At 40.0% G+C, this 25,089-nt stretch overlaps 2 protein-coding genes across 11 annotated transcripts in view; one reads left to right on the top strand and one right to left on the bottom strand.

Moving 5' to 3' along the window:
- Fbxo33 (F-box protein 33) overlaps positions 1-9,557 on the top strand; it is a 29,746-nt gene extending 20,189 nt beyond the window's left edge. The window contains exons 2-4 of the mRNA XM_055595475.1: positions 3,922-4,032; positions 5,173-5,858; positions 7,520-9,557. Of these exons, the coding sequence (XP_055451450.1) occupies positions 3,922-4,032; positions 5,173-5,858; positions 7,520-7,791 (1,069 nt within the window). The 3' untranslated portion in view covers positions 7,792-9,557. The remainder of the gene's footprint in view (positions 1-3,921; positions 4,033-5,172; positions 5,859-7,519) is intronic.
- Positions 9,558-23,785: 14,228 nt separating this feature from the next.
- Mia2 (MIA SH3 domain ER export factor 2) overlaps positions 23,786-25,089 on the bottom strand; it is a 94,571-nt gene continuing 93,267 nt past the window's right edge. For all 10 annotated transcript variants that reach the window (XM_055595434.1, XM_055595433.1, XM_055595432.1 and 7 more), the window contains one exon: positions 23,786-24,320. In XM_055595434.1, coding sequence (XP_055451409.1) covers positions 24,157-24,320 — 164 coding nt within the window. In that variant the 3' untranslated portion in view covers positions 23,786-24,156. The remainder of the gene's footprint in view (positions 24,321-25,089) is intronic.

Genomic DNA, 25,089 nt, shown 5'->3' on the forward strand with positions numbered 1-25,089 from the left:
GGCTGGTCTGACCTGGAACTCGCTACATAGGCTGTGCTGGCCTAGAAATCCTGGCAGTCCTACATTGGCCTCAGGAGGTGGCGATACAGCTTGCATCACCATGCTGGGCTTTCAGCTTACTCATTGTTTACAAAGATTTTTGTTGTTGTTGTTTGGTTGGGTTTTTTTTTTTTTTAATATTTATTTCATTTTGCCTAGTTTGAAGGTATACACCATTAATCCCAGCACTTGGGAGACAGGGGTAGGCGGATCTCTGTGAGTTTAAGGCCAGCTTGGTCTACATAGAGTCCCTGACTGAAAAAAATCAAAAACAAACAAGCAAAAAAGATTTATATAATCTTATCTGTGTGTATATGTGCATGAGTGTATGTATAACACATGCATACAAGGTCAGAAGAAGGTCTTAGATCCCCAGAACTGATAAAGGCCATTATAAACTTCCATATGGATGCCAAGAACCAAACTCAGGTTGTCTGCAAGAGCAGTAAGCACACTTAATGGCTGAGCCATCTCTCCAGCTCCTTACTCATTTTAAACAGTATAGTTCAAGAGATGCTTATAGATTAACTCCGCTGTTTGACTTCCAAATTCAAGATGTAGAACTTTTTATCAAAGAAATTCTACTCTGTCCCCCATCTTTAGCCCTAAGGAAACAAATGACCTGACCCTACTGTTTCGTTGTTCTAGAACTTCATACAGATAAAATTATACAATAAATACAATTGTTACACTTTTGTCTTATATCCATATTATAGTATATACAAGCACTTTTTTCTTTATTTCTTCCATTGTGTGGATATGTTAATGGTGTATTTATTCACCAACTGGGTAATATTTAAATTGTTTTGAATTATTTCTATTATGAATAAAGTATCAGAACTTTTGAATCAAATTTCTTATACAAGTACTTGCTTTATCGCGGATAAGTTTTTACAGTTGGAATTACTGACCTGTATCTAATTATATATATATATAATTTTATTTTTTATATTAATTACAGGTTATTTACTTTGTATCCCAGCTGTAGTCTCCTCCATCATTCCCTCCCAATCCAACCCTCCCCTCATCTCCTCCCTGCCCCTCTCTAAGTCCACTGATAGGTTTGGTCTCCCTCCCCTTCCATCTGACCCTAGCTTATCAGGTCTCATCCTTAGCAAATTGATTAACTGTCTTCAGAGTGTCTCATTTTGCACTCTCAGCAATAACTTGTTTGAGTTCTGGTTGTTCCATATCCTTGCCCACATTTGGTGTTGTGAATCTTTGTAATTTTAGACATTCTGGGTAAAACCACGTTCTCATTGTGGTTTTAACTCCCATTTTCCTGATGATAATTTACCTTTCATCATGTTGACTGCAGTGTTCCTTCAAACTTTTTACATGTATTTTATTGACTTTGGTGTGTGTGTGTGTGTGTGTGTGTGTGTTTTTCTTTTCTGAAACAGGCTGGCCTGGAACTCACTTGTGTTTTCCTTTGGGTTTGTGGCAATCCCACTTTAGCCCCCCAGGTGCTGGAATTTCAAGCATGTGCCATCTACCACATCTTCTTAGTTTTTGTTTTTTGTTTGTTTGTTTGTTTTTAATCACAGTCTCTTAATTAAATATATGTTTTAAGAATAATTCTTTGTAAATAATAAAAAAAATAGTTCTTGTCATCTCTAGTTTGCCCTTCATTTTTAACTGTCTTTCTTTGAAAACAAAGGATTTAACAACTTATAGTGGAAGGGAAGTTCCAGCTCTTGAGTGGTGTGTGGTAAAAGTAAATGTCTCTTGCCTGTGTGCTTTACTGCCCCACAAACTTGTGGGCATGTAATAGTCACCAGTGAAAGTTGGACTGGATAGGAAAGCACTGAGATTGTGTGACTCTTCTAACTATTAGTAGAAATTGAAAATTATGTAATTTTTACTTACTGAATCTTCTCCTCTAAATACTTTTTAAGTTTTTTCTTTTAAGAAATTAACTTTTTTTTAATTCTATATCTGACAAATTAGAATATAGAAATGACAACCTGGGAAAACTTTCAGAGCTAACGCAGTTACATATGATGACACTGTGCCCTCTGGAGTCTGAAATGACAGCATTCTCAAAAGAACAACTTTGTGTTGTTTGGTTGGTTTGGTCTTTGGTTTTGCCTTTACTTTGTTTTGTTGTTTTGTTTTTCTTTTTTTAGGGGTTTTTGCTTTGTTTTCAGACAGGATCTCTTGTATGTAGTCTTGGCTATTATGGAACTCACTGTATAGACTAGGTCTGTATCTCTGCCTTCCGAGTGCTGGGAATAAAGGGGTATAACCATGCTTGGCAAGTGCAGCTTTCTGTATGCTTTGGGAATGTGAAAAAAAATGTAGGGTCTTTTCATGATTTTCTCTGAACTTTTTAAAGTGTTAAATGCTTCTAACCTTCACTAAAATGCTGTCTTGAGTTACTAGAACAATTGATTTGAAACTTTTTAAAGGACAAAACAATATTTTCTTTAGCAATCCTTCTAACATTTTCCTTTACAATACTGTCCATTGGTTTTAATCACTTTTGTGGGTTAAAATGTTATTTAAAGTTATTCTAAATTTTATGTTATTAATGAAATCTCTGGTTCCTACTACCATATTTAAGAGTGTGTATATTAACTATTCATTTTCTTGTATTTTATTTAGAGTTTTGATGTTAGAAAAGTTTTATAGCTGAAATTACCTAAAGCTGTAAAGATTTTTACATAGTTTTTTGTTTTTGTTTTTGTTTTTTTTTAATCCTTTGATTTTTCTAAATGTTTGGTCACAAAGCTGGGAAAGATTTCCTTTGTTTTACTTAGTATATTTCTTACAGAAAATAACTTTGGGACAGTGCCCCATTTTTCAACTAAGTTACTTAGTGTCTTAGGGTCTTATTACTGTGAGGAGACACTATGACCATAGCAACTCATATAAAGGAAAACATTTAATTAACACTGGCTTACAGTTTCAGAGATTAAGTCCATTATCATCATGGTGGGAAGCATGGCAGCATGCAGGCAGACATAGTGCTGGAAAGGGTTGAGTTCTACATTTGAATCAGCAGGCCACAGAAAGAGAGAGACTGGGCCTGGCTTGGGCTTCTAAAGCCACAAAGTCCACCTCTAATAATACACTTCCTCCAACAAGGCCATACCTAATCCCTGCCAAGTAGCTCTATTCCCTAACGATCAAGTATTCAAATATATGAGCCTGCGGTGGGTACCATTCCTATTTGAGAAATTTGTTTGCTTGCTTCTTGAGAGAGGGTTTCTCCATATAATATCTCTGGGACCAGCTTTGTAAAGCAGGCTGGCCTTGAACTCACAGCCTGTTTCTGCCTCCCCACTGCTGCCAGCTTATTTGAGTTCTTATGATTGACATCTCTTATTACTTAAAGTGCTCCTGTTCCCAGTGTCACTCATTATTTGTATTTAAAACCTGTGAGCTCAGCATTCAGGTTCAGTCACTGTTTTCCACAGTCATTAAAGCATTTAGAAAACCATTTTATAAATAAGATTTATTTTAAAAATTCTAGACGCAGCTTGGGCTGGGTCTTGAAGATTGAATAGGAGTCCGCAGATGATTTTTGGGTGAGGCGTTGGTAGTGGTCTGAATAAGGATGGCTCATATATTTGAATGTTTGGTCCACAGGTGGTGGGACTGTTCAGGAAGGGTTAGGAGGTGTGGCCTTGTTGGAGAAAGTAAGTGTGTCACCGAGGTGGGGTAGGGGGTGGGGCTTTGAGGTTTCAACCATCAATGCCATTCATTCCCAGCTTCTCTGCCTCACAGTTGTTGTCTCAAGATGTGAGCTCTCAGGGCAGCCTGCTGCCATGCTTCCTGCCACCATAGTCAAGGACTCACCCTCTGAAATTTAAGTACCCAATAAACTCCTTTTTTATATATTTTTTAAAAAAAAATTTTAACCATTTTCTCCTGTAGGAACCTCCAGAAGTTTAGTCTTTTTGGAGACATAAGCGTTGTACAGCAGCAAGGAAGTTTGTCCAGCACATACCTCAGCAGGGTAGACCCTGACGGCAAGAAGATTAAGCAGTAAGTTATTACAGTAAGCTTTACAGGGCATATGTGAATAATGAGTGTAGCTCCTCCCTGAAAAACCCCAAGACACAATCAAGAATGATGATTTTTGTTTTTTAAAAAGAATATGGGGGGCTGGAGAGATGGTTCAGTAGTTAAGAGCACTGTCTGCTCTTTCAAAGGACCCTGGTTCAATTCCCAGCACCTACATGGCAGCTCACAACTGTCTGTAACTCTAGTTCTAATGCACATAAAATGAAATTAAATAAATTATTTTTAAAAAAATATGGAGCTTGGCAGTTAAGCACTTAACCCACAACCATGAAGATCTCCATATGACTACTGCATGGGCATGGCAGACTACCTATAATTCTAGGCCTGGACACCAGGAATCCCCAGAGCAAGCTGATAGGCAGAGACTAGCCCTTTTTGCATGCTCTGGTTTGATTGAGAGACCCTGCCCCTGACACACACACACACACACACACACACACACACACACACACACGGGGTGGAGAAGAGAGTGTGTTAGGGTACAGTAACATATGTCCTAGAAACATCTTAACCATGCATTTTAATGATATTCATGGCATAAGATTTTAGGATAAATCATATAGCTTACTGGGTAATTATTGCTGTATAAATTCTTAATATTTTACTTTAAGTGTTTGAGTGTTTTGCCTGAATGTGTATATGTGTACCACATGTATGCCTGGTTCCCACAAAGTCAGAAAGAGGGAGTCAGATTCCATGGAACTAGAGTTACAGATGTTGTGAGCCACTATGTGGATGCTGGGAAACGAACCTGGATTCGCACAAAGAAAATTCTTTGTGCGCAGCCTCTACTGCTAGTTAAACATTTTATTTTTCACTTCCCTTTGCTATAAAATAAGTCATATGTCATCAGTCTTTAATTCCATAATGTTAGTTAAAAAATACTATTATCCTAAGATGAGAATCATTTCTACATGTTTAATATGTCTTATATTTTAATGTGAATTTTAGTTATATATGTAGGTTGGATAGAAATTAGTTGAGAAAAAAATGTATCTCAACATTGAATGTCATGTGTTGCCCATTTTTTAAAGTCACCATTAAAAAAAAAAAGATTCATAGCTGAGTGCTAGTGACAAAATTGTGACATTTTCCTTGTAGAATTCAGCAGCTGTTTGAAGAAATACTGAGCAATAGTAGGCAACTGAAATGGCTGTCCTGTGGGTTTATGCTGGAAATAGTAACCCCAACATCACTGTCGTCTCTGTCTAACTCAATTGCCAACACCATGGAACACCTGAGTTTACTGGACAACAACACTCCTGGCAACAGCACTCTCGTCACTGCAGTTGAACTAGAGCGGTTTGTAAATCTGCATTCACTTGCCCTGGATTTCTGTGACTTTACAGCTGAGATGGCGAGAGTCTTAACTGATAGCAACCATGTGCCTTTGAAGCGACTGTCTCTTCTGGTCCACAATGTTTCAGTGATGCACAAGTCATTAGACAACATGCCAAATGATGAGCACTGGAAAGCCCTGTCACGAAAGAGCTCCAGCCTTCGGGTCTATCTAATGGCTTTTGATGTCAAAGGTGAAGACATGCTGAAGATTCTGAAACCCAGTATACCACTTGAGAGGGTTCATTTTGACAGCTATGTCACTTGTGTCTCAGGGGCTATTGTTGATCTCATATCCAGGCAGTATGACAAGTTCCTCACCCATTTTATATTGATGAATGATGTGATTGACACGTCTGGCTTTCCAGATCTTAGTGATAACCGAAATGAAGATCCGTTGGTTTTATTAGCATGGAGGTGCACAAAGCTCACTCTTTTGGCAATTCATGGTATGTGATTTTGTTCACTATAATTTGATACTGACATCATGCCTAAAATATTTTATGCTCGTAAATATATCACAAGTAGAAAGTCATATCTCAACCATGAATGTTCTGTCCGAGTACCCCACTAATGCTTTTTCCTGCCATGGCTATAGAAATAGATGTGTGTCTACCTGCTGTGTATGTATTCATTCCAATCAGAAGATCTTAAAATGCTTAGACAGATGGAGGGAAAGGATAGCTTTTATATATACAGCCCCATCCTTTAGATTCTAGTTTTAATATATTTGTTATATTCTTGAAATAACCTATTGGTTAGTTACATGTTTATTTCTTGGCCATTCATCTTAGTTTGTGAACTATTCTCATTTGAATGGAGTTGCTGTTCTGTTAAACTAAGGTAACACTTTACTTCAAAGATAATCACAAAAAAAAAAATCTATGAAAATGTCTTAGCCTAGGCATGGTGTCACACATCATAATCTTACCTCTTAACAGACTGATAGAGGATTGTCATGAGTTTAAGAGGCCAGCCTAAGCTAGAGAATGAGACCTTGCTTAAAAATAATGAAGCAAGCAAAGAATAATCTTAACCTTGCTATGCTCACTGTTACATTGTTTTTTTTAAACTGTTTTTCTTAGCCTATTGTGATTTTCAGATCTTCATAATTGGGCCATACATTACAGGTAGTAGCAAAAAAAAAACAGATCCATAGTAAAAATCATATGGGGTTGTTGGAGGATATGGTTCAGTAGATTAAATGCCTCCTCTGCAAATGTGGGACTGAAGTTTGGATCCCCAGAACCCACATAACAGCCAGCCAGGCTTGGTGGCCACCTCAATTCCCATACTCAGGCAGGGAGAATCCCTGAGTCAGGCTGGATAGCTAGACTATCAAGGTCCTGCCTTATCAAATAGTAGAGAGCGACCAATACACAGTGTCATATTGGGGCCTCCACAGGCAGGCATATACGTGTGCATCTACATGAAAACACACATAAGTGCAAGCACACTTATACAATATACTCAAAAAATTGAGAAAAAAAAAAAAAAAACAGGGAACAGCAACTGTCAGGTTATTTCAGTTAATTTAAACCTGTCCTTTTAAAATTTCCTCTTTCAAGGTGTTAGCTTGCCCAGCATCTGTCACCTTTATCCTTTCCCAAGGGTGACCTCCGTTCTGCAGTATTCCTGTGACTTCTATGACTTCTGATAATGAACAGTTACCTTCAAAGTTTCAAATGTCATAAACTTGAGACTATAGACTATGAGAAACCATAGGAAATTTTTTTTATAATGAAAATTGCAGGTTACTCTGTATTGTTAATAGAGACTTACATAGGAAATAAAATTTGTTCTTTGTGATATATCATTATCCAAAGTTAAAATTTTGTTTATATACTTTAAATGTCTTCTGTTTTGCTGAACAAAATACCAGAATAAGATTATATACCACTTAACAGCTCACCACTCTGGTGCTCTTCAAGACAGTATCAGATTCCTAGGTAGTGATGTTTCTTTTATTCTGAGTGTGTTTTAAGGGGAAAGGACCAACATGGTAAATACAAATGTAAAGCTTCTCAAGAAGCACTTACTGAGGAACAGACTATCAGAGACAGAGTAAAACAGAAGAGAATGACAGAGTTGCCTTTTGCTTATCTTTAAGGTTACACCGTGTGGGCACACAACCTCATTGCCATTGCTCGTCTTCGTGGCTCTGATCTAAAAGTGCTTGAAGTCACCGAAGAAAGCATTGATTTTGATCAAGGTGAACTAGCCGACCAGGATGTGGATCCAGTGCATAACCTTATTGAGCAGGTATCTCTGGGCCTTGGTCAGCCTTGGCACGCAGTCTTGGACATTGAATCACTCAGCGTCTTCACTGAACCAAATCGTCATTTTTACAGAGAGATGCAGAGCTTCAGCGAAGACATTTAGCTTTTTTTAAATGTATAATTCCTGTGGCTACATATGCAAGTAGGGTCCCATTATGTTTTTTTCAGTAGTGTAAACTAATCCTTTTGTGCTGTGTTTAATCAGTATTAGCTTTATAGAATTATAAATGTATATTCTACTTCTTGATCAAAGAACGTAGTCAGGTATTGGTTTTAGAAGTTCAAAGTGACACTGTATAGGGCTTTCACGGTTAATGGGATTGTTACCAAACCTTAAGGACATACAGCCAATGATTATCTGAGGTTACTGGCTAACTTTGTTTTTCACTGAGTTACTCTGCCTTTTTGACATTTTTATTCCTTGTTTGTCAGAATCCAGAGCTCAGGAGCCAAATATTTTTATACGTATATATATACATATATATATAAATATCCATAGCCTGGTGGATTTGTATGCAATGCACTGCATCTATATATTCTGATAGCATCTCATTGATTTTGATTTGAAATAGAAAGGAAGATAGTATCCCAAATGAGTTATCTTTAACAGAAAGCTGAGTTTAACTTTCATTACCTATATAATAATTGATATTGCCAATTACCATTCCGAATTTCATATAGTAAAAGTTAGACATTGCTTAATCCGTCTTTAAATGCATTTACATAAACATGAACACTCAAATTGCTGGATTTTTTTAAACTATATCTGCCATGATTTTTTCATCTGTTACATTCAAGTTAGCTTCTTTAGCCCAGATTTCAAAACAGTAGAGGAAGAAAGGAACCATATTCCAGGGAAACCTCTGAGGCTAAGTCAAAGCACAGAACTGTAAACGCACAGGCTTACAAACCAACATTAGTCGTGAAATCCCTAACAAGTCACTGGATTCTCTCTGTCAGCGCGCGTGTCAGCTGCCAAAGAATAGATTTACATGAAGAAGTGCCCACATGCTGGCAGGGGCTGGCCGGCTTTGGCCAGCCAGATACTGCTAGATTGTAATATTTAAGGTCGAATTTCGACCTGTGGTACACAGCTGTGCTGTGGCTCAGTCAGCAACCTCAGAACTCTGAAAAAAAAAAAAAACAAAAAACAAAAAAAAAAAGAAAAAAAACATGCACCTGTTTCACTGTGAATAGTGAATGTAAAGGAAAGAAAGGAGAAACCAAAAGCTTGTTCCATCACAGGTATGAGCTGCTATGATACATGAAGAACATTCCATGAAGTATGTTTTAAAACCTTGTTATATCTGAGAGGCTTTAAAAGCCAATTTAACTGTTTCAGGGCAACCGCGGTACAGACGTGGTCTCTGTGAGACTTCCACCTGACCCAAGTTTTAAGTGGTACGAATGTTGTGCATTTAATGTTAAGGACAGTCTGCAATAATAAAGTAAGTAGCCAACGTGGGTGCCCAGCAGTGCTGAGACCTGGCTGCTCTATTGTAAGCTTTGGAAACACAATTTATGCAACAGATGTCCAGATATGATTCTATTTATGGAAAAAGTTTATATGTTTTACAAATGGTTTTACCATCTTATATTAAATGACCTTTTGACAGGTGTGCACTGTTTTGTCTCCAGTGAGCACATACCATGCGGATTTTATACGTACATCAGTAGTGTGAATCCACTGGCACAGTGTGTGTAAATGCCAGATGTGGTGAGATTTTATCTTGTATATGTGATCAGATAAAATAACTCCTGACAGAAACTGTAAGGAAACCAGCTGAATGTTTGACCTGATGACTGATGTTGTATGGTTTATGTTAAATGTATATTCTTTTAATCAATGAATAAAGCATTAAAAAGTGACCATCATGATGTATTTTATTGTGTACAAAACACAAAAAGGTGTCAACATTTAAATAAAAATCTTAGGCTGAATAGTTTAGAGTTTTAATTTTTTTCACTTTGAGAAATCACAAGCTTAAAACAGACACTAAGCTAAGCACTGGCACACTCCTATAATCCCAGCTCTTGAGAAGTGGAGATAGGAAGATTAGAAGTTTAAGGTCAATGTCTTCGTTATCTCTCTGTTGCTGTGACAGAACATGATCAGGGCATTTTATAAAGGAAAGTATCTAATTGGGCCTACAGTTTCAGAGGGTTAAAGTCCATGGTGGTATGAGGGAAAACATGGCATCAGGAACATCTGAGAACTCATATCGTGATCCACAAGTAGGAGACGGAGAGCTGAGCATGGCACAGGTCTTTTGAAACCTCAAAGCCCCCTGTCTTAGTCATCGTTCTATTGCTATGAAGAGACCAAGACCAAGGCAACTCCTATAAAGGAAAGCATTTAATTGGGGGCTTGCTTACAGTCTCAGAGGCTTAGTCCAGTGGCAGTATGCAGGCAGACGCGGTGCTGGAGAAGCTGAGAGTTTAACATCCTGATCATCAGGCAGCAGGGTGAGGCCAGAAGCTAGGTACGAGAAGACTCCGCTTGGCATGGGATTTTGAACCTCAAAGCCCACCCCAGCCACTCCAACAACGCCATACCTACTAATCTTTCCAAACAGTCTACCAACTGATGACTAAGCATTCAATATATGAGCTGTGGAGCCTTTTCATTCAAAGCACCACAGCCACCCTCAGTGACAGGCCGCCCCTCATAATCCTTCCCAAACAGTTCTATCAACTCATATGTACTGAAACATATGAGCCTTTTCTTATTCTGACTACTATAGTCATCTGCCGTTAAATAGTGAGTTTGAAGCCAGCCCAAGACTGGATTTGTTAACAAAATCCCATTGTAGTGTGCATTAGTATATGTTATTGATGCTGAAAATTTAAAGGTGCTTATTTTTTTAATTCCTTTATTAGATGCAGAAATGATTGCCACTGTTAAGTACGTGGTAAGCTTCCTATTACTACCATCTTAATCTGCATTCTTGGTCCAGGGAGAAAATAGCCTCTTTTTCCATCTTGATTGTTCTGGAGGCAGACTTGTGAGACAGTGATTCCTCTTGGAGTCATCTAGTATCTTTTGAGTCCTTATTTTGTAGACATCTGATGTCTGAGTAACTCAGCATGTTTGTGCAAAAAATGTGCCCATGTGTATGAAGAGGGAAAGAGTGTTGTTGGTAAAGGTGATTGGCATCCCGGTGAAGAGTGAAGTGCTGAGCCAGAGGGCTCAGATCCTGAGTTCTGGCTCTACCTGCTTCAACACACGCTCCTCTTTGGCAGTTTTCTTGTCCCTTGAATAGGAATGGGACTTGGTGGCATACACCTTTAAGCCCAGTAGGCAGGTCTCTGAATTTGAGGCCAGCCTAGTCTACTAGTCTGGAAGCCTAGAGCTTCCAGAACAGAGCCAGAGCTCCACAGAAAAACCCTGTCTCAAAAAAACCAAAGTGGAGGTGGGGGGTGGAGAGAACAGGCAAAAAAGAACAGGACTTGGTTATCAATGCTGATTTTCCCTTTTTAAAAAAAACTCAGCTGTTTTTAACAGCTAAAATAAGACAAATAAGATCATCATTAAAAGATATAGTGAATATTTTCAACATAGTGACCTAAACTGCTCTGTTTACAGGACTAAGAATACAACTTAATGATAAGGCGTTTCCCTCATGTGCAAAGGCCCTGGGTTCCATCCTCAACACTGCCAAAAAGACAGCAATAACAGAATGAATAAAATCATCTTTCCATATCTTCCAACACCCTGGGAATAAAGAATTTAGGGAGCCAGTAGGGTGGGGGCTGGAAAGGACAGTGTGCTTATGGCTGAATACAGTGATGCAGAATCCAGCATGAACCACATGAAGCCAGTAAGAACTGTGTTCCTCGAGAAGCTTACAAACATGAATAGCATGCCGGGGCCACACCACACTGTCATTGCTTCCCATCCTTCACATTCTCACAGAAAATAGCATACAACATACTGATACTCACTAGAAGGAACTGGGACTTCACTCCCCTCCTCCCCATAGCCTGTAACATTTGCATTTTCTTTAAAGTTACTAAATAAAATGCAACATTTTGTTTAGTTTTTCAAGACAGGTTTTCTCTATGTACTGGACTAACTTTGTAGACCAGGCTGGCCTCAAACTGACAGCAAGCTGCCTGCCTCTGCCTCACAGAGTGCTGGGATTACAGGTGTGTGCCACCACACCCAGCTAAAATGCAACATTTTTATTTAAAACTTCTTTTTTTTTTTTTTTTTGCATTTACTCTATTTGCATGTGCCTGCATATGTGTGCACCCAGAAGACAGTTTGCAGGGGTGGATTCTCATTCCACCCTGTGAGTCCCGAAGATCAAACTCAGATGTAAGACTTGGCAGCAGGTACTACCCGCTAACCAATCTCCTGACTCCTCTATAGAACTTTTGAATACAAGCTTGTCAGTTGTCAGCCTCCAGAAATTCAATGCTGCCACCAATAAGACACCCAGTAAATGGGTGATAACGTTCAAGCCTTTTTACAATATCCTTCTGGAAATATATGTAGTTAAAATTAAGACATTTAACAGTTTCCTTGCCTGCCACTGTAGGTACAATGTTTCTTGTACCTAGAAACATAGGTAGAAATTTCTTCCTGTATGAATTTCAGTTTTAAGTGGATTTTTTTTTATATAAGTATTTCAAGAGACTTATATGTCATTGTGGGGGTAAAAAAAAGATTCTGGTTAAAGGGTACACACTCAGGTTAATTCTGGCCACCTAATATACACATAGCATAGACTGTAAAATACTGATAATGTACACTTGAAATGTGCTAACAGTATACCTCACGTCTTCTCAGTGCACCCACAAATTAACGTATTAATTAACCTGATTGTACTAATCATCTCACAGTGTATACATATGTCAAAACATTATTTCCATACCTTAAATATGTACAAACTTTTTTCTTTTGTTTTTTGAGACAGAGTGTCTCTGTAGCCTTGACTGTCCTGGAACTCACTTTATAGACTGGGCTGTCCTCAGATTCACAGAGATCTGCCTGTCTCTGCCTCCCAAATGCTGGGATTAAAGGTGTGCACCGCCATTGCCCAGAATGTGCAGACTTTGACAGTCATGCCTCATGACTGTCACTGTAGTTAACATACTTCAGTTTTGAGTGCTACTGCCATTCAAGTGTATTTTGATTCAGCCATTATCCAAAGGATCCAGAAGTAAACACAAGAAAGTAGACATGGTTGAGTCCCTCAAGGGTGCTACACTCAAGAGCCATTCACACTTCCCTTTAACTCATAATTCAGATAAGCCTGTAGGGCCACTTGTTCTGCACTGAATGCAAGCAGGGAGAAAGGCATAGGCTCATGCACCTACAAATGAACACACAAGCTCATCAGGCCAGTTCCTTAGAGGCTTGAAAGACTTCATGCCTATACCAAGCTAGAAATAAAGGGCAGTGACCATTATTTGTGATGACTAAATCAATATAGAAATATTGCGTCATGTCTGTGTATTACCTTTTCACCCCTGTGACAGCAGTACCCAATCTAAGAAACAATCTAAGGAAAGAGTTTGGCCCACCTCAGTACCTGCTTGTGCCAACTATACCCCAACCTCCCAACTCGACACCATCAGCTGGGGAGCAGGTGTTCAGGTCATTGACCTGCGGCTAGGTCAGTGGCAGAGCTCTTGCCAGGCACATGAGGCCATTCTCCAATTCCTAGCACTACAATACAAAAACTCAAAACATGAGTGTGTCGGGACATTCAGATTTAAACTACAACAAGTTCATAATAGATGTAGGAAATGAAACATTTAACCTATCTTAGAAACATATACACACAAGCCAATTAAGTTCATATTTAAAAGAATGGCCTTGGGGCTGGAGACATGTCACGGAGGTTAAGAGCACTGGCTGTTCTTCCAGAGGTCCTGAGTTCAATTCCCAGCAACCACATGGCGGCTCATACTGGTGTCCTCTTCTGGCGTGCAGGCACACATGCAGGCAGAACACTGTATAAATAATAAATAAATCTTTTTAAAAGGATGGCCTTAATCAAGAATGAATTCAGAAGAAATTCGGGTTAAATTCACGTGGAGGGGTCATGGATGGCCATGAATTATTTGCTGTGTGAGAAACACTGCTCTAAGCACTCAAGTAAGTGTTCTCTTAATTCTCCCAGCAATCCTGAAGTCGCCATCATTGCATGAGGAAATGGAAACACCGTAATCTTGTCCAAATTCCAAGGCCAACTAATGAGAATGACAACTCAGGCAGTCAGGCCCCTATGTATCACCTCCATCCAGCCACTCATGGCATCTCGCTATGTAGTCCTGGCTGGCCTGAAACTTGCCGTGAACCCTCCAAACTTACCATGTTGCCCTCCAGCCTGTAGAGATCAGCTTGCCTCTGCCTCCTAGGAATAAATCCTCTCCTGGGATTAAAGGCGTGTGCCACCACTCCTGGCCCCTTCCTGCCATGTAAGGCCTACAGTTACACAGCCGATGAGCAGATGTCACTGTGTTCCGCTTAGCTGTTAGGCCCCGTCCTTTTTCAGGTGCCAGTGTTCTCCAAGTGTCCTGTGGTGCATCGTCTGCACCCCTGTACCCCAGGGTGACTGCTGAACCACAAAGCAAGAGAATGACTGTGACCATGACCTTACATCTAATACGCGGTACATGTGAAGACATGGCAGAAGTGTAAATACTACACAGGTTTATAATGTTCCAGTTTTAATGAGAAAAGTCAGAGTTGGTATATGGTCTGCCTCCTGTTTGGCAGCTGTAAAACTAGGATGCTCGCCCGAGATGATCCGTTGTCAAAGTTGTTTTTTTCTTCCCAGTACTGAAGATAAATGTAAGCTTTGTACTTTATGAAGATTTTCTTATATATGCTTGTGAACCAGACAGGTGGAAGATATGTATTTAAGGCTAGTTAATCAAGTTTTGTCAAACATACTAGCTGACTGATCTTGTTTTCCCCTAAATTACTAAACAAACTATTTTTGGCACCATATCAGCTGTAGGTTGTGTGGCCCTTTTCTCCAAAATAAGGAAATTAAATTATTTGACTTAGTGTAGTTCTTGAAAATATGTTAATAACTAGACTCCAATATTTACTAAGTACTAAACAGAAAAGAGTTCTCTGAGTTTGTGACAAAATGGAACATACTGTTATGGACAAAGTATTTGAAAATGTAGAGTTAACACATTTAGTAATTTGAGAAATAATCAAAGGGACTTAAATACCAAATCGATAAAATGGGACTAGCCAATCGCTCCTACTGGGATTTGACGCCTAATCCAGAGGAGGGAATCCACCTCTGGTACTGAAGGTCCTGTCAAGAGTCTGTCCTCCCGTACATAGACCTCAGACACTCTCACCTCCAGTGGGAGGTCAAGTCTGGTACAGTAAACATGGTTGAAATCCCAAAGCTAGAAAGAAGTCCTAGAAATCAGCTGTCATTCTGCTCAGTGGATATGATTTGCCATATGAACATCAACTTGCTTCCCAAATAGTTATATTTCTGTCCACAGACTAGTGTGGCTTTCTGCTTTGGTTACAGAATCTTTCATTTACCATGGGCAGCAGTAACTGCAGAGACTCATAACTTCTCAAAGTGATAAATGAACCGCTAAATGAACCGCTAAATGCTCAACCATCTTTATCACCCCTTCCAAAACTTAGAACCTCATGGACAGGGGGAAGGGGTAGAATTTAAGAGCCAGAGGAAAGAGTGGAGTCAGATGGAATACTGTCTTCAGAGCATAGCTGTCCTACCTAATACTGAGCTGAATTGCAGTATGAAAACTTTTCAGAGCTGAAGGATATAACACTGCACAAATTCAACATGAGACGGCACAGCATGCCATCTGTTAGTCATGAAATTAGAGTCAAAACTAGCTCAACTTCGGACAAATTAACACGTCATCTTACTGTCTGTAATCCGAGACACTGCGTTACCTGGATACTTTAAAACATTCAGGTCACCTGTAGTAACATATAAGAAACATTAATATTAATATTCTGGTTTATTGGAGATTTCTTTACAGACTTTAAACACGACGTTATTTTTTAGTACTAAGATGTTAAATCCTGCCAATGCTATTTTCAGTGGTTTGTGCTATTCAAAGTGATCATCTAGCACATTTTCCCCATTTCCTTTGCCACAGACTCATAAACCAGGCTTGAAAGATGAGGTGGCTGTAGTTCATACTGAAGGCCCTACAGTACGTTCTCTTGAGCTTCAGTTTTTTTGTTCTAAAAACCAAATTTAAAAGACCTGATTCCTAAGGCTGTATCTAAAACAAAAATGAAAACACCAGCGGTAGCTGCTTTACAGAGTTTTGTGAAACATATGAATTATCAGGTACAAAAATAAGTTTCTCATAACATCCAGAGACCTAGGGCTGGATACTAAACAGATTACTATTCCAGCCTCATGTTACATAAACATCTCTCCAGTAGTTAACCAGCTGCCAGTGACCTCTGAGCTCTGACAGGAGAGCAACTTCTTCGCACTGCATACTGTTTGGATGCAGAGCAATAATATTCTCTATGGATAAACACTTGCTCTAGTTAATCAAGACACCTGTTTCACAGGTGTGTGCATAAAGGAACTATGTCATTTCTAGTACACTTATAACCTAAGATTTTTCTGGTATACTTTTCCAAATAAAGAACTTTCTGATTTTTTTTTCAAATAAAAATAATCACAAGGCCAGAGAGTTGACTCAACATTGAAACCACTCACAGCTCTTGTAGAAGACTCCAGTTTGGTTCCCAGCAGTCATATCAGGTGGCTCCAGTTCCAAAGGATCCTTTACACTCTGGCCTCTGCAAGCACCTGCACACATATGGTACACATAAATTCACTTAGACACACATGTACACATGAATTTTTAAAAATGTAACAATAGTACAACCAGTCATTGAGTGCTTTTAACACCCTTTTAGGTAAGAGTCTGAGCTTCCTGCTTGGTCAGTCTACCCATTTATACATTCAAATACTCACTGCCAGAAAAGTAAGAGCCAACCTTAGGCCTGCTAAAATTTAAAACAGAAATAAGTAAATGCTTGTGCTTGACATAATAAAGACTAAATACCGTGTAGCCTGAAGATGCTGTACCTGCTTGGGAAAATAATAAACTAGAGGAGAAATTACAGCGGAAAACAGAGCAAGGAGCAGCCCAGGTGGAAACCAGCTTCTGGTGATATAATTCATGTTACTGCGCAGTGGAAATCTTCGGCATTCTTGCACAAAGAAACAGTCCTTTTATTTTTCTCAATCAGGTTGAATCACGTTTCATCTTACAAACAAGAGCCTCCCGCCCCCACCCCCACCCTCACCCCATCCTAACATACATTATATTTAAGATTTAAGGTCTTCAAAACTTTTCAGTGCTCTCAAATTTAAAAACAAAACAAAAACTTTTCTAACACTTTTACCAAGTTCTGTGAAAACAACTATGAAAAAAAAAAAAAGATGGTTTAAGTTGTGGAAATTATAAATCTAAAGTTGTTTCTAAACAGAACCTGAAACTATTACTGCAGATACAATTATCAACAAAGTTCATGAAACAATTTTTTAGTTTTCTAATCCTATCTACAAATAAACTTTTTAAAATCTTTTTCACCAAACCTACTACCAAAGAGTATAATTTTCTCTGACATAAATCCTAATAACATATTCCTAAAATCTACATAAAACAGAGAAAAGGCTTATGCACAAAGATGTTACACTATCTTCAGGTTTTGTTTTGTTTTGTTTTGTTTTGTTTTAAGTTTTAATTGTCTGTCTATGTGTGTGTGCGTGCTGGAGGTCAGAGGCATCAGATCCCATGGAACTGCAGCTACAGAAGTCTGTGGGTAACTGGACCTGGGTGTCCTGGAAGTTTTAGTTGTGTTGCATGGATATGTTTTTGTTGTAGTCCCAAGTGTGGGAAGCAGGAATGCTTTGTCTGAAGCTGATAGAGGACCTGTGAGAGGTGTGTGACTTTGTCAGCTGATGAACAGCCTTGTGAGAGGGCTCAAGATCCTTGTCAGTGTTAGGGTCCAGAATAAAAGAACGACCTCAAATTCTAGTAGCATGTAAGCAACAAAGGGCATTTATTCTGCAGAAATCCAGCATGCTGGGGTCATCACCTTCACAACATGGCAGTGCCCTAAGGCGAGTTGAAGGCCCCTTTTTAAGCCAGAGAGAGGAATTCCTACTGTGGCTATGTAACCTCAGTTGGGGTTGGCTGGTGCTTTTCACCCCCAGGCCGGATGCCTTGGCTGTTTCTGATTGGTTGCCCCCTTTTCTGTGTTTTTTCCTGTAACTCTTATTCCTGTTCTGGTTAGCAAGGAAATGAAGCCCATCATGGCTTATTTAGCCAGGCCAGGAAACTGTCAGTAGGAAACTGCCTCATGTAGGGGCCTGGGTGTTGCCAGCTAAAAAACACCCTGGTGCAGACCCGAAGAAGGTATAAATTGGAGCTCAGAGAGAGAGAGAGAACACTTCACTTTGCTCCTAGAGGGAAAAGGTCCAAGAACTCTTCATGCCGCTTCAGCTGAACCTTGATATAAAGCTCCCATGATAGTTGGTTGGGACTTTATACCAACCTCAGGGAATTCTAGAATGGCTCCATTCGCCAATGAGGGAGCTCCTCAACTATTGACCAAGGTTGATGCTGTATTTACCACAATCAGGTTGGGAAGAGAGTGTACCTTACAGATCATAGGCAAGAAACCTGATATGATTGTGTTACCCTTTCCCCACCCAGACACCCAATGGCTCCTGAGAAACAACACCTCCTTTGCGAATAGTCTCATCAGCTTCCCAGGACAAACCTATCCCAATGATAGATTGCTAACCATACCACTCCTTAGATGGCTCCCTCATTTATTCTCTCCATCCCTCATCCTGAGGGCCCCCACTGCTTTTACAGATGGGGACCAACAAGGAACTGCCTACACAATATACCAGGAAGACACTGACCCTGAGTCACATTTTTCCTCCTTACAGATAAGGAAGAATTTAAAGAACTGTATGCCATTTTTCTCATCCCAACATAGCTAAAAGAACTGTTTAATTTATATTCAGACAGCATTTATGCAGTCAACCTACATAAATGGAAAGACAAACTTCCCATTATTTGTCACTGCAGCCAGTCACCATACTTACCATCCATTATGATCAGGTAGAAAGACCCACTTGACCGATGCTGGAAGGGGCCTGACCCACTGTTAACAACAGGAAGAGGATTTGCATGTGTCTTTCCACAGGACCAACCTCGCCCTGTCTAGGTACCAGCCCACAATGTCTGACTTGACCCCTCTGACCCCTCCAGTCAAATAGATGGCATGCCTGTCAGTCACAGAAAAAACAAAGAAGAAGCAATGCAGACACCCAAAGATACAACCGGGTCACCTGGAGGGACATTCACACCCTCCTTGATGCAGCCCGATGCAACTGCCTAACCCAGTCCTCTCTCCATTATTCTTATGGCTGTTCTTGTCCTTCCAGACACTAACATGAATGCTCTGCCCAGTCCTCCTAATATTCTTCAATGGCGGTTTTTGATTGTTGTCAGGGAAACTTACCAAGGTCACAGCATCATCATAGGTTCGGAGACAGCCCTATTATTCAAGGATGCCAGACTGCCATTTCCTTCCTTCTCTACCCCAATTCTACCAAATGTTCGAATGCTCCTTTGCTTTGCTTCCCACACAGACAAACCAGATTGAAAAAAGAATGTGTGATATGGAAACCTATGGAGGATGAAGGAAATGGTACTGTAAGATGGAGGAATCCCATAATCAAGAAGAAGCACCTTAATGGGAACATGCTCTATAACCATACCTGACCCTTGGATGAGTGCTTGCATACAGGAGTTCAAGGACAGCTCTTGTGGACATAAACATGTTTTTGTTTTGGTCTCAGGTGTGGGATGTGGGACTAATTTAGATGGTCCATAGCAGCAAACTATTTGTCTAGAGCTGGCTCTGAGAGGAGCTCTTTGCCAGCTGCAGAAAGTTTAAATCTGAGGATTCTGGAGAAAGAATAAATGCCAGAGCCCAGAGAGTTTGGAGGCTTAAAATAAGAACAAGGTTTCCCCTGCTTCCCTCTTCAGCTCCTGGTTGCTGTTGTGAGACAAGAAGTTGGGGATATCATGAAACCAGGATTGAACTGGCTCCAAGGAACCCAACAACCCTAACCAGGAGAGCAGGAAGCAGCTAAGAGAACTGTGCCCACTCTCCCACTAATCCTTTCTCTCTCCTGCCCCGTATTGGGGTGTTGAAAGGGATTGGGGTGGAGTACAAAGAAAGGAATAAAAGAAATGTAAATATACTTATTTACATTTCTTTTATGTAAATAAGTACGCCGACAGAAAACTTTGTGCTTCTCCCAAAACTCAAACACCCACAGCTGATATTCATGTATCCCAACAACTTTCCAGCTTCCCTTCCTAACACATCCCAGTGTTCTCTCCCATGAAAAATAGTTAACAGATCAAGACCACCATCACATGGAACCAATCTATTCAATATGTTGCTGATTTTCTTCTCTTCACTCCCCATCCTAATGCCTCTAACTGCTTCTTCTGTGTAGACTTTTGCAGACAGCTGTAGCAGTTGAAACCACACTTCTTCACCCCAAGGGCACAAAAAATTGCACCGGTTCTCAGCTGTCAAATATTCCTCTGTTCAACCAATTAGCCAACTACCCAGTTTGTGTCTCCAGCAGGAATGGGCCTACTCACTACCAATGCCTCACTAATATTACTCTCTCCAGGCCAGCCCCTCAACTTCTTCTTTGGCACAAAGGAAACACCCAACCATGTGTTAACGCTTCTTTGCGTACCTTCTGTGTACCTGTAATGATTACTCCCAGGTATACCTGAGGAAGAGGTGCACCCTTTCACAGAGAGAAATCTTCGTCCCTCTCCCAGTGAGAACTGGACTCACTCTCTCCCTGAGCATTGGGAGTTGGGGGAGGGTGCAACTGCCGCCATTGTACAGACCCATCATCTGGCCAGAGTCTTTCAAAAGCTTGAGCAGGCTGTGACATCAACGACTGAGAACCTTGAATTGCTTTTGCTACAGAGACAGATAGACTCTCTCTCTCTCTCTCTCTCTCTCTCTCTCTCTCTCTCTCTCTCTCCAGGATGAAAGAGCCCTTGACCTAGTAACTGCAGAACAAAGAGGATGTCCTGGGGGAGGAATGTTGTTTCTTTGTCAATGAGTCAAAAATGTAAAAAACCCTTAAAACCCTGTATTATCCTCAGGAACCTTTGTCTTGGTTCCAAAACCCTTGTTTTCATGGCTCCTACCTTATTAGCCCTTTAGTTACGTTTTCATTTCATGCCTGCTCCTTGCCTCAGTTTCTCCAGCGACAGATTACCACCATTGCCAGAATTACCACCAGTCAGGCCATGGTACATTATCAGACCCTAAAACACCCAGATTGATTTTTTTTTTTAAGCTCATGATGACACTTCTCCTTTATAAAATAAAACACGGGGTGTTAGAATCGTGCAGAAGAGTTACACGTCAGGTTCACAAATCACACCACCAATTCCCCAATTTATTAGGGGAAGGGGTCACAGAGATCATCTCTGGATGAGGCAGGAGAGAGAGAGAGGGAAGAAGAGAGAAGGGGAAAGAGAAAGAAGGGGGAAGAGAAAGAAGGGGGAAGAGAAAGGGGACACCCCATAGAGAAAGGGGAAAAGGCCAAGAGGCCAGGAGCAAGAGAGAAAAGAGAGAGGACCAAGAGGGGCCAAGAGAGAGACCACTGTCGGGTTGTCCCTTTAAGGGGCAAGGTAACATCGCCTTCCAGGTGTGGCCACCTGGCTGGTGACACATGATGACATCATAAGTTGGTAGGCAACCCAGAAGCAGGTTTTGTTCCAAAATCCTAACAGGGGGAGCTGTTGGAAGGACCCTGCTCTTTGAGGTTGCAGTCCTCCTAGCCATTCTGAGCTCTGCATTAAGATGCAGGACTCCCTCCCTGCAGCAGAGGCTCCTGCTCTCTGCCTGACTTCATTTGGAGTGTCTCTTAGACGGTTCAAGATAGGAGCGTGCTGTTTAATGCAAATCATACATACTTGAAGCGCCTAGTCTTAACCAATTATGCACACTTATCCCTGGAGGCCCCCACCCACTCCCCTCGGGTATACAGCCTTTGTTCTCTGGAATTAAAGTTGAATCAGCACCCTGAAGTGCTCACCAGGCTTTTCAGCCTTTGTGCCTTGTCTCATGCCCCTCCAAACTTTGTGGGCTGGTGGGAGACAGCCCCCCAGGCAAAAGGAGGACCACATCAACCAAGAAAAGTAACAGCCTTAACAGGAAGCCATGAAGAGAACAAAATTGTGTTAAAAATGCTGAGGGGGTAGCTCTCCACAATTGATGGCTTCTGTTGGGGGTGCGGGAGGGGCAGGCCTCTTGAGAGTTTTACCTCACTCCATTGTGTGTATATGTAACAGAAATTGGACTTTTGTTTTTATTGGGGGGGGCTGGTTTACATTAAAGGATGGGGGGTATGATGTGAAATTCCCAAAGAATTAATAAAAATATGTTGAAGAAAAAAACTTAAATGTAGATAAATATCAAAATCATACCTCCTTACTTCACAGAAACATATAAACTGACAAATTTACTCAATCAAGTAATAAAACAGGAATGAACAAGTATAGGTATATGTTCTAAAAATCTAGACTCAGAACAGGGGAAACAGTACAACCCATGCAAAGCCTTTCTCTCTAGTCTAGAGAGCAGAAATACCTCATAAGATTGTTACCAGTAACACACAAGAAACATTCCAATCACGGTCACTGTTTTGCTAGAGAATGTTTAATATGCTGTCCTTTGACACTGAAGGAAAATTACAACTAAACAAGTGAAAAACACCAGCTGATCACGCCCACTGTGTAAGTTTGTTAGGTCCAGCTTTCTCCTTTCTTTCGTTGGCATATGAGTGCAAGACTAAGAACACAAACCACAGAGCAGCTGAAGACACTTGAACCCAAGCTCAAAATGAGGACACACTGACTCATGGCAGATATACTGTGGCAACTCTCTCAACGCTGTCAACAGAAAAAGTCAACTTCTTACAAGAGTAAAATGAGAGCTAGGTGTACTGGCACACACCTTTAATCCCAGCACTCAGCACGAAAAAGCAGGCTTATCTCTGAGTTCAAGGCCAGCCTGGTTCCAGTGCAGCAAAGCCTACACAGAGAAACCCTGTCTCAAACAAACAGACTAAATAAATAAACTGAGAGAAAAGGAAATTATTTAAGAAAACCAGTCAGTAGGGCCAGCAAGATATAAGGGGAAGAGTCCTCACCGAGCCTGACAACCTGAGCTGTCTCCAGAACCTACAGTGGAAAGAGGCTAATGGACCAGTTGTCCTCTAACCATCTATATCCTACATAACTGTGTCTGTACTCACTCTCACAGTCTTCAGTCTCTCTTACTCTTACACATAGACAAACACACAGTTTTTAAACTGCTAAAAAAACTAACCAGTGAGCTAAGTCAAAAAAATATTCTCAAGTTTGCTGGGCATGGTGGCGCAAGCCTTTGATCCCACCAATCAGGGAAGCAGGCAGATTGCTGTGAGTTTAAGGCCAGCCTAGTCTATAAATTGAGTCCTCCCAGAACAGCCAAGGCTAAAAAGATAAACCCTGTCTTGAAAAGTAAAAAAATCTGAAGTTCATCATTAGACAATATCCTGGCTTCTTAAAAACCTAATCCATATTTAAGTTTTAAAGTTTATTAGTTTGTTTTAGGTCATTCATATTTAAGTGCAAGAAGTAAGGTACATATGTTATAAGATAATCAAATCAAAAAGACCACAAAATGCTTTACTCTTTTAAAACATAATTTGTGTGCAGGTGTTTGTCTACATGCATGTCTGTGCACTACATGCAAACCTGGTACATTTGGAGGCTGGAGTACAGAGGGTTGTGTACTGCCCTGTGGATGATGGGAACAAAACCCAAGTCCTCTGGATGAAGAGCTAGTGCTCCTAACCATGAAGTCATCATCTCTCTAGCCCCAAATGCTTTGCTTTTGAACTGCTAAATTATGGTGTGAAAAGACCAATTTACGAAACCACGTTTATGGGAAACTGGCTGGTTTTATTATCAATGCCAAACAAGACTTTAAATCAATTAAAATTTTATTGGATTAAACATAAAGTTACTTTTACATTTGTCTACAACCATGATGAACACATACCTGGTATAAAGACACAGCCTTCTGATAGCCCCAACTATAAGATTAGATATATAAAACTACCATAATTAAAGATGAGGTAATCAAAGTAAAATAGTTATACTATCTAGAATAAAATAAAATGGAAATAATTTACTCATAATTCACATGTAAATCATCTTTATTTACAAAATACTATCCTGAGAATTATAATTCCATTAAGCTTCAATTTGAGCAAAAATTTAATCACATAAGTAACAGCAGTTACTTAAACTGAAAACGAGAAAAAAATGACTGCCAATGAGACCAGCACCACTGTCAGGTCTCCTGTGTTTCTGGAGGTTCAGCTGCAGGTTCTTTTGAAGGCGGAATCAAGTCTGGGGCACGCTCACTTCTACTTTCAGGATGTGGGAACGGGGGAAAGATCCGAGGTCTTGGAGGAAGGTATGGTGGAAAGTTCCTGGGTGCATACATATTTCTCCCTGTTCAAAGAGATAAAGGACACTGGAAGTTTAAACCCTGTACCATACACCTCCAGTAGCTATTATAGAATACATTCACACCAGGATACTTGATTTCAGAAATTAATTGTCATTGAAAAACATACTTCTTCAAATACATACGACTAATAGGAATATCATTAATTTCAGGTATATTTGTCCTATCTTAGCGTTAAACAAGATCTCAGTACATTCAAGACTTACTCTAAAAGTTTTTCAATGTAGTAAAATTCTTTTTTTTTAAGATTTATTTATGTATTTTATGTATATGAGTACTCTATTTGCATGAATGCTTACATGACAAAGAAAGCATCAGATCCTATTATAGATGGTTATGAGCCACCATGTAGCTGCTAGGAATTGAACTCAGGACCTCTGGAAGAGCAGCCAGTGCTCTTATCAGCTGAGCCATCTCTCCAGCCCATGATGTTAGATTTTTAAATAAATATGAACACATGGGAACTATTTAGGAAAAAGACTTTACGATACTTTAGTCAGTAATCATTTTTGTTTGTTTGGTTTTTTTGAAACAGGGTTTCTTTGTCTAGCTTTGGTTGTCCTAGAATCCTTTGTAGACAAGGATGGCCTCAAACTCAGAGAGATCTGCCTGCCTCTGCCTCCTGAGTGCTGGGATTACAGGCGATTGCCACAGTGCCTGGCTTTAGTCAGTAATCCTAAAACTAAAATATAAGTAATTATTTTAACTAATGGCCCCAATAAATTTCTATCAAATGAAATTAACATAATTTTA

Source organism: Psammomys obesus, unplaced genomic scaffold, assembly GCF_907164565.1.
Source record: "Psammomys obesus unplaced genomic scaffold, mPsaObe1.curated_primary_1811, whole genome shotgun sequence".
In the NCBI taxonomy this organism is placed as follows: Eukaryota; Metazoa; Chordata; class Mammalia; order Rodentia; family Muridae; genus Psammomys; species Psammomys obesus.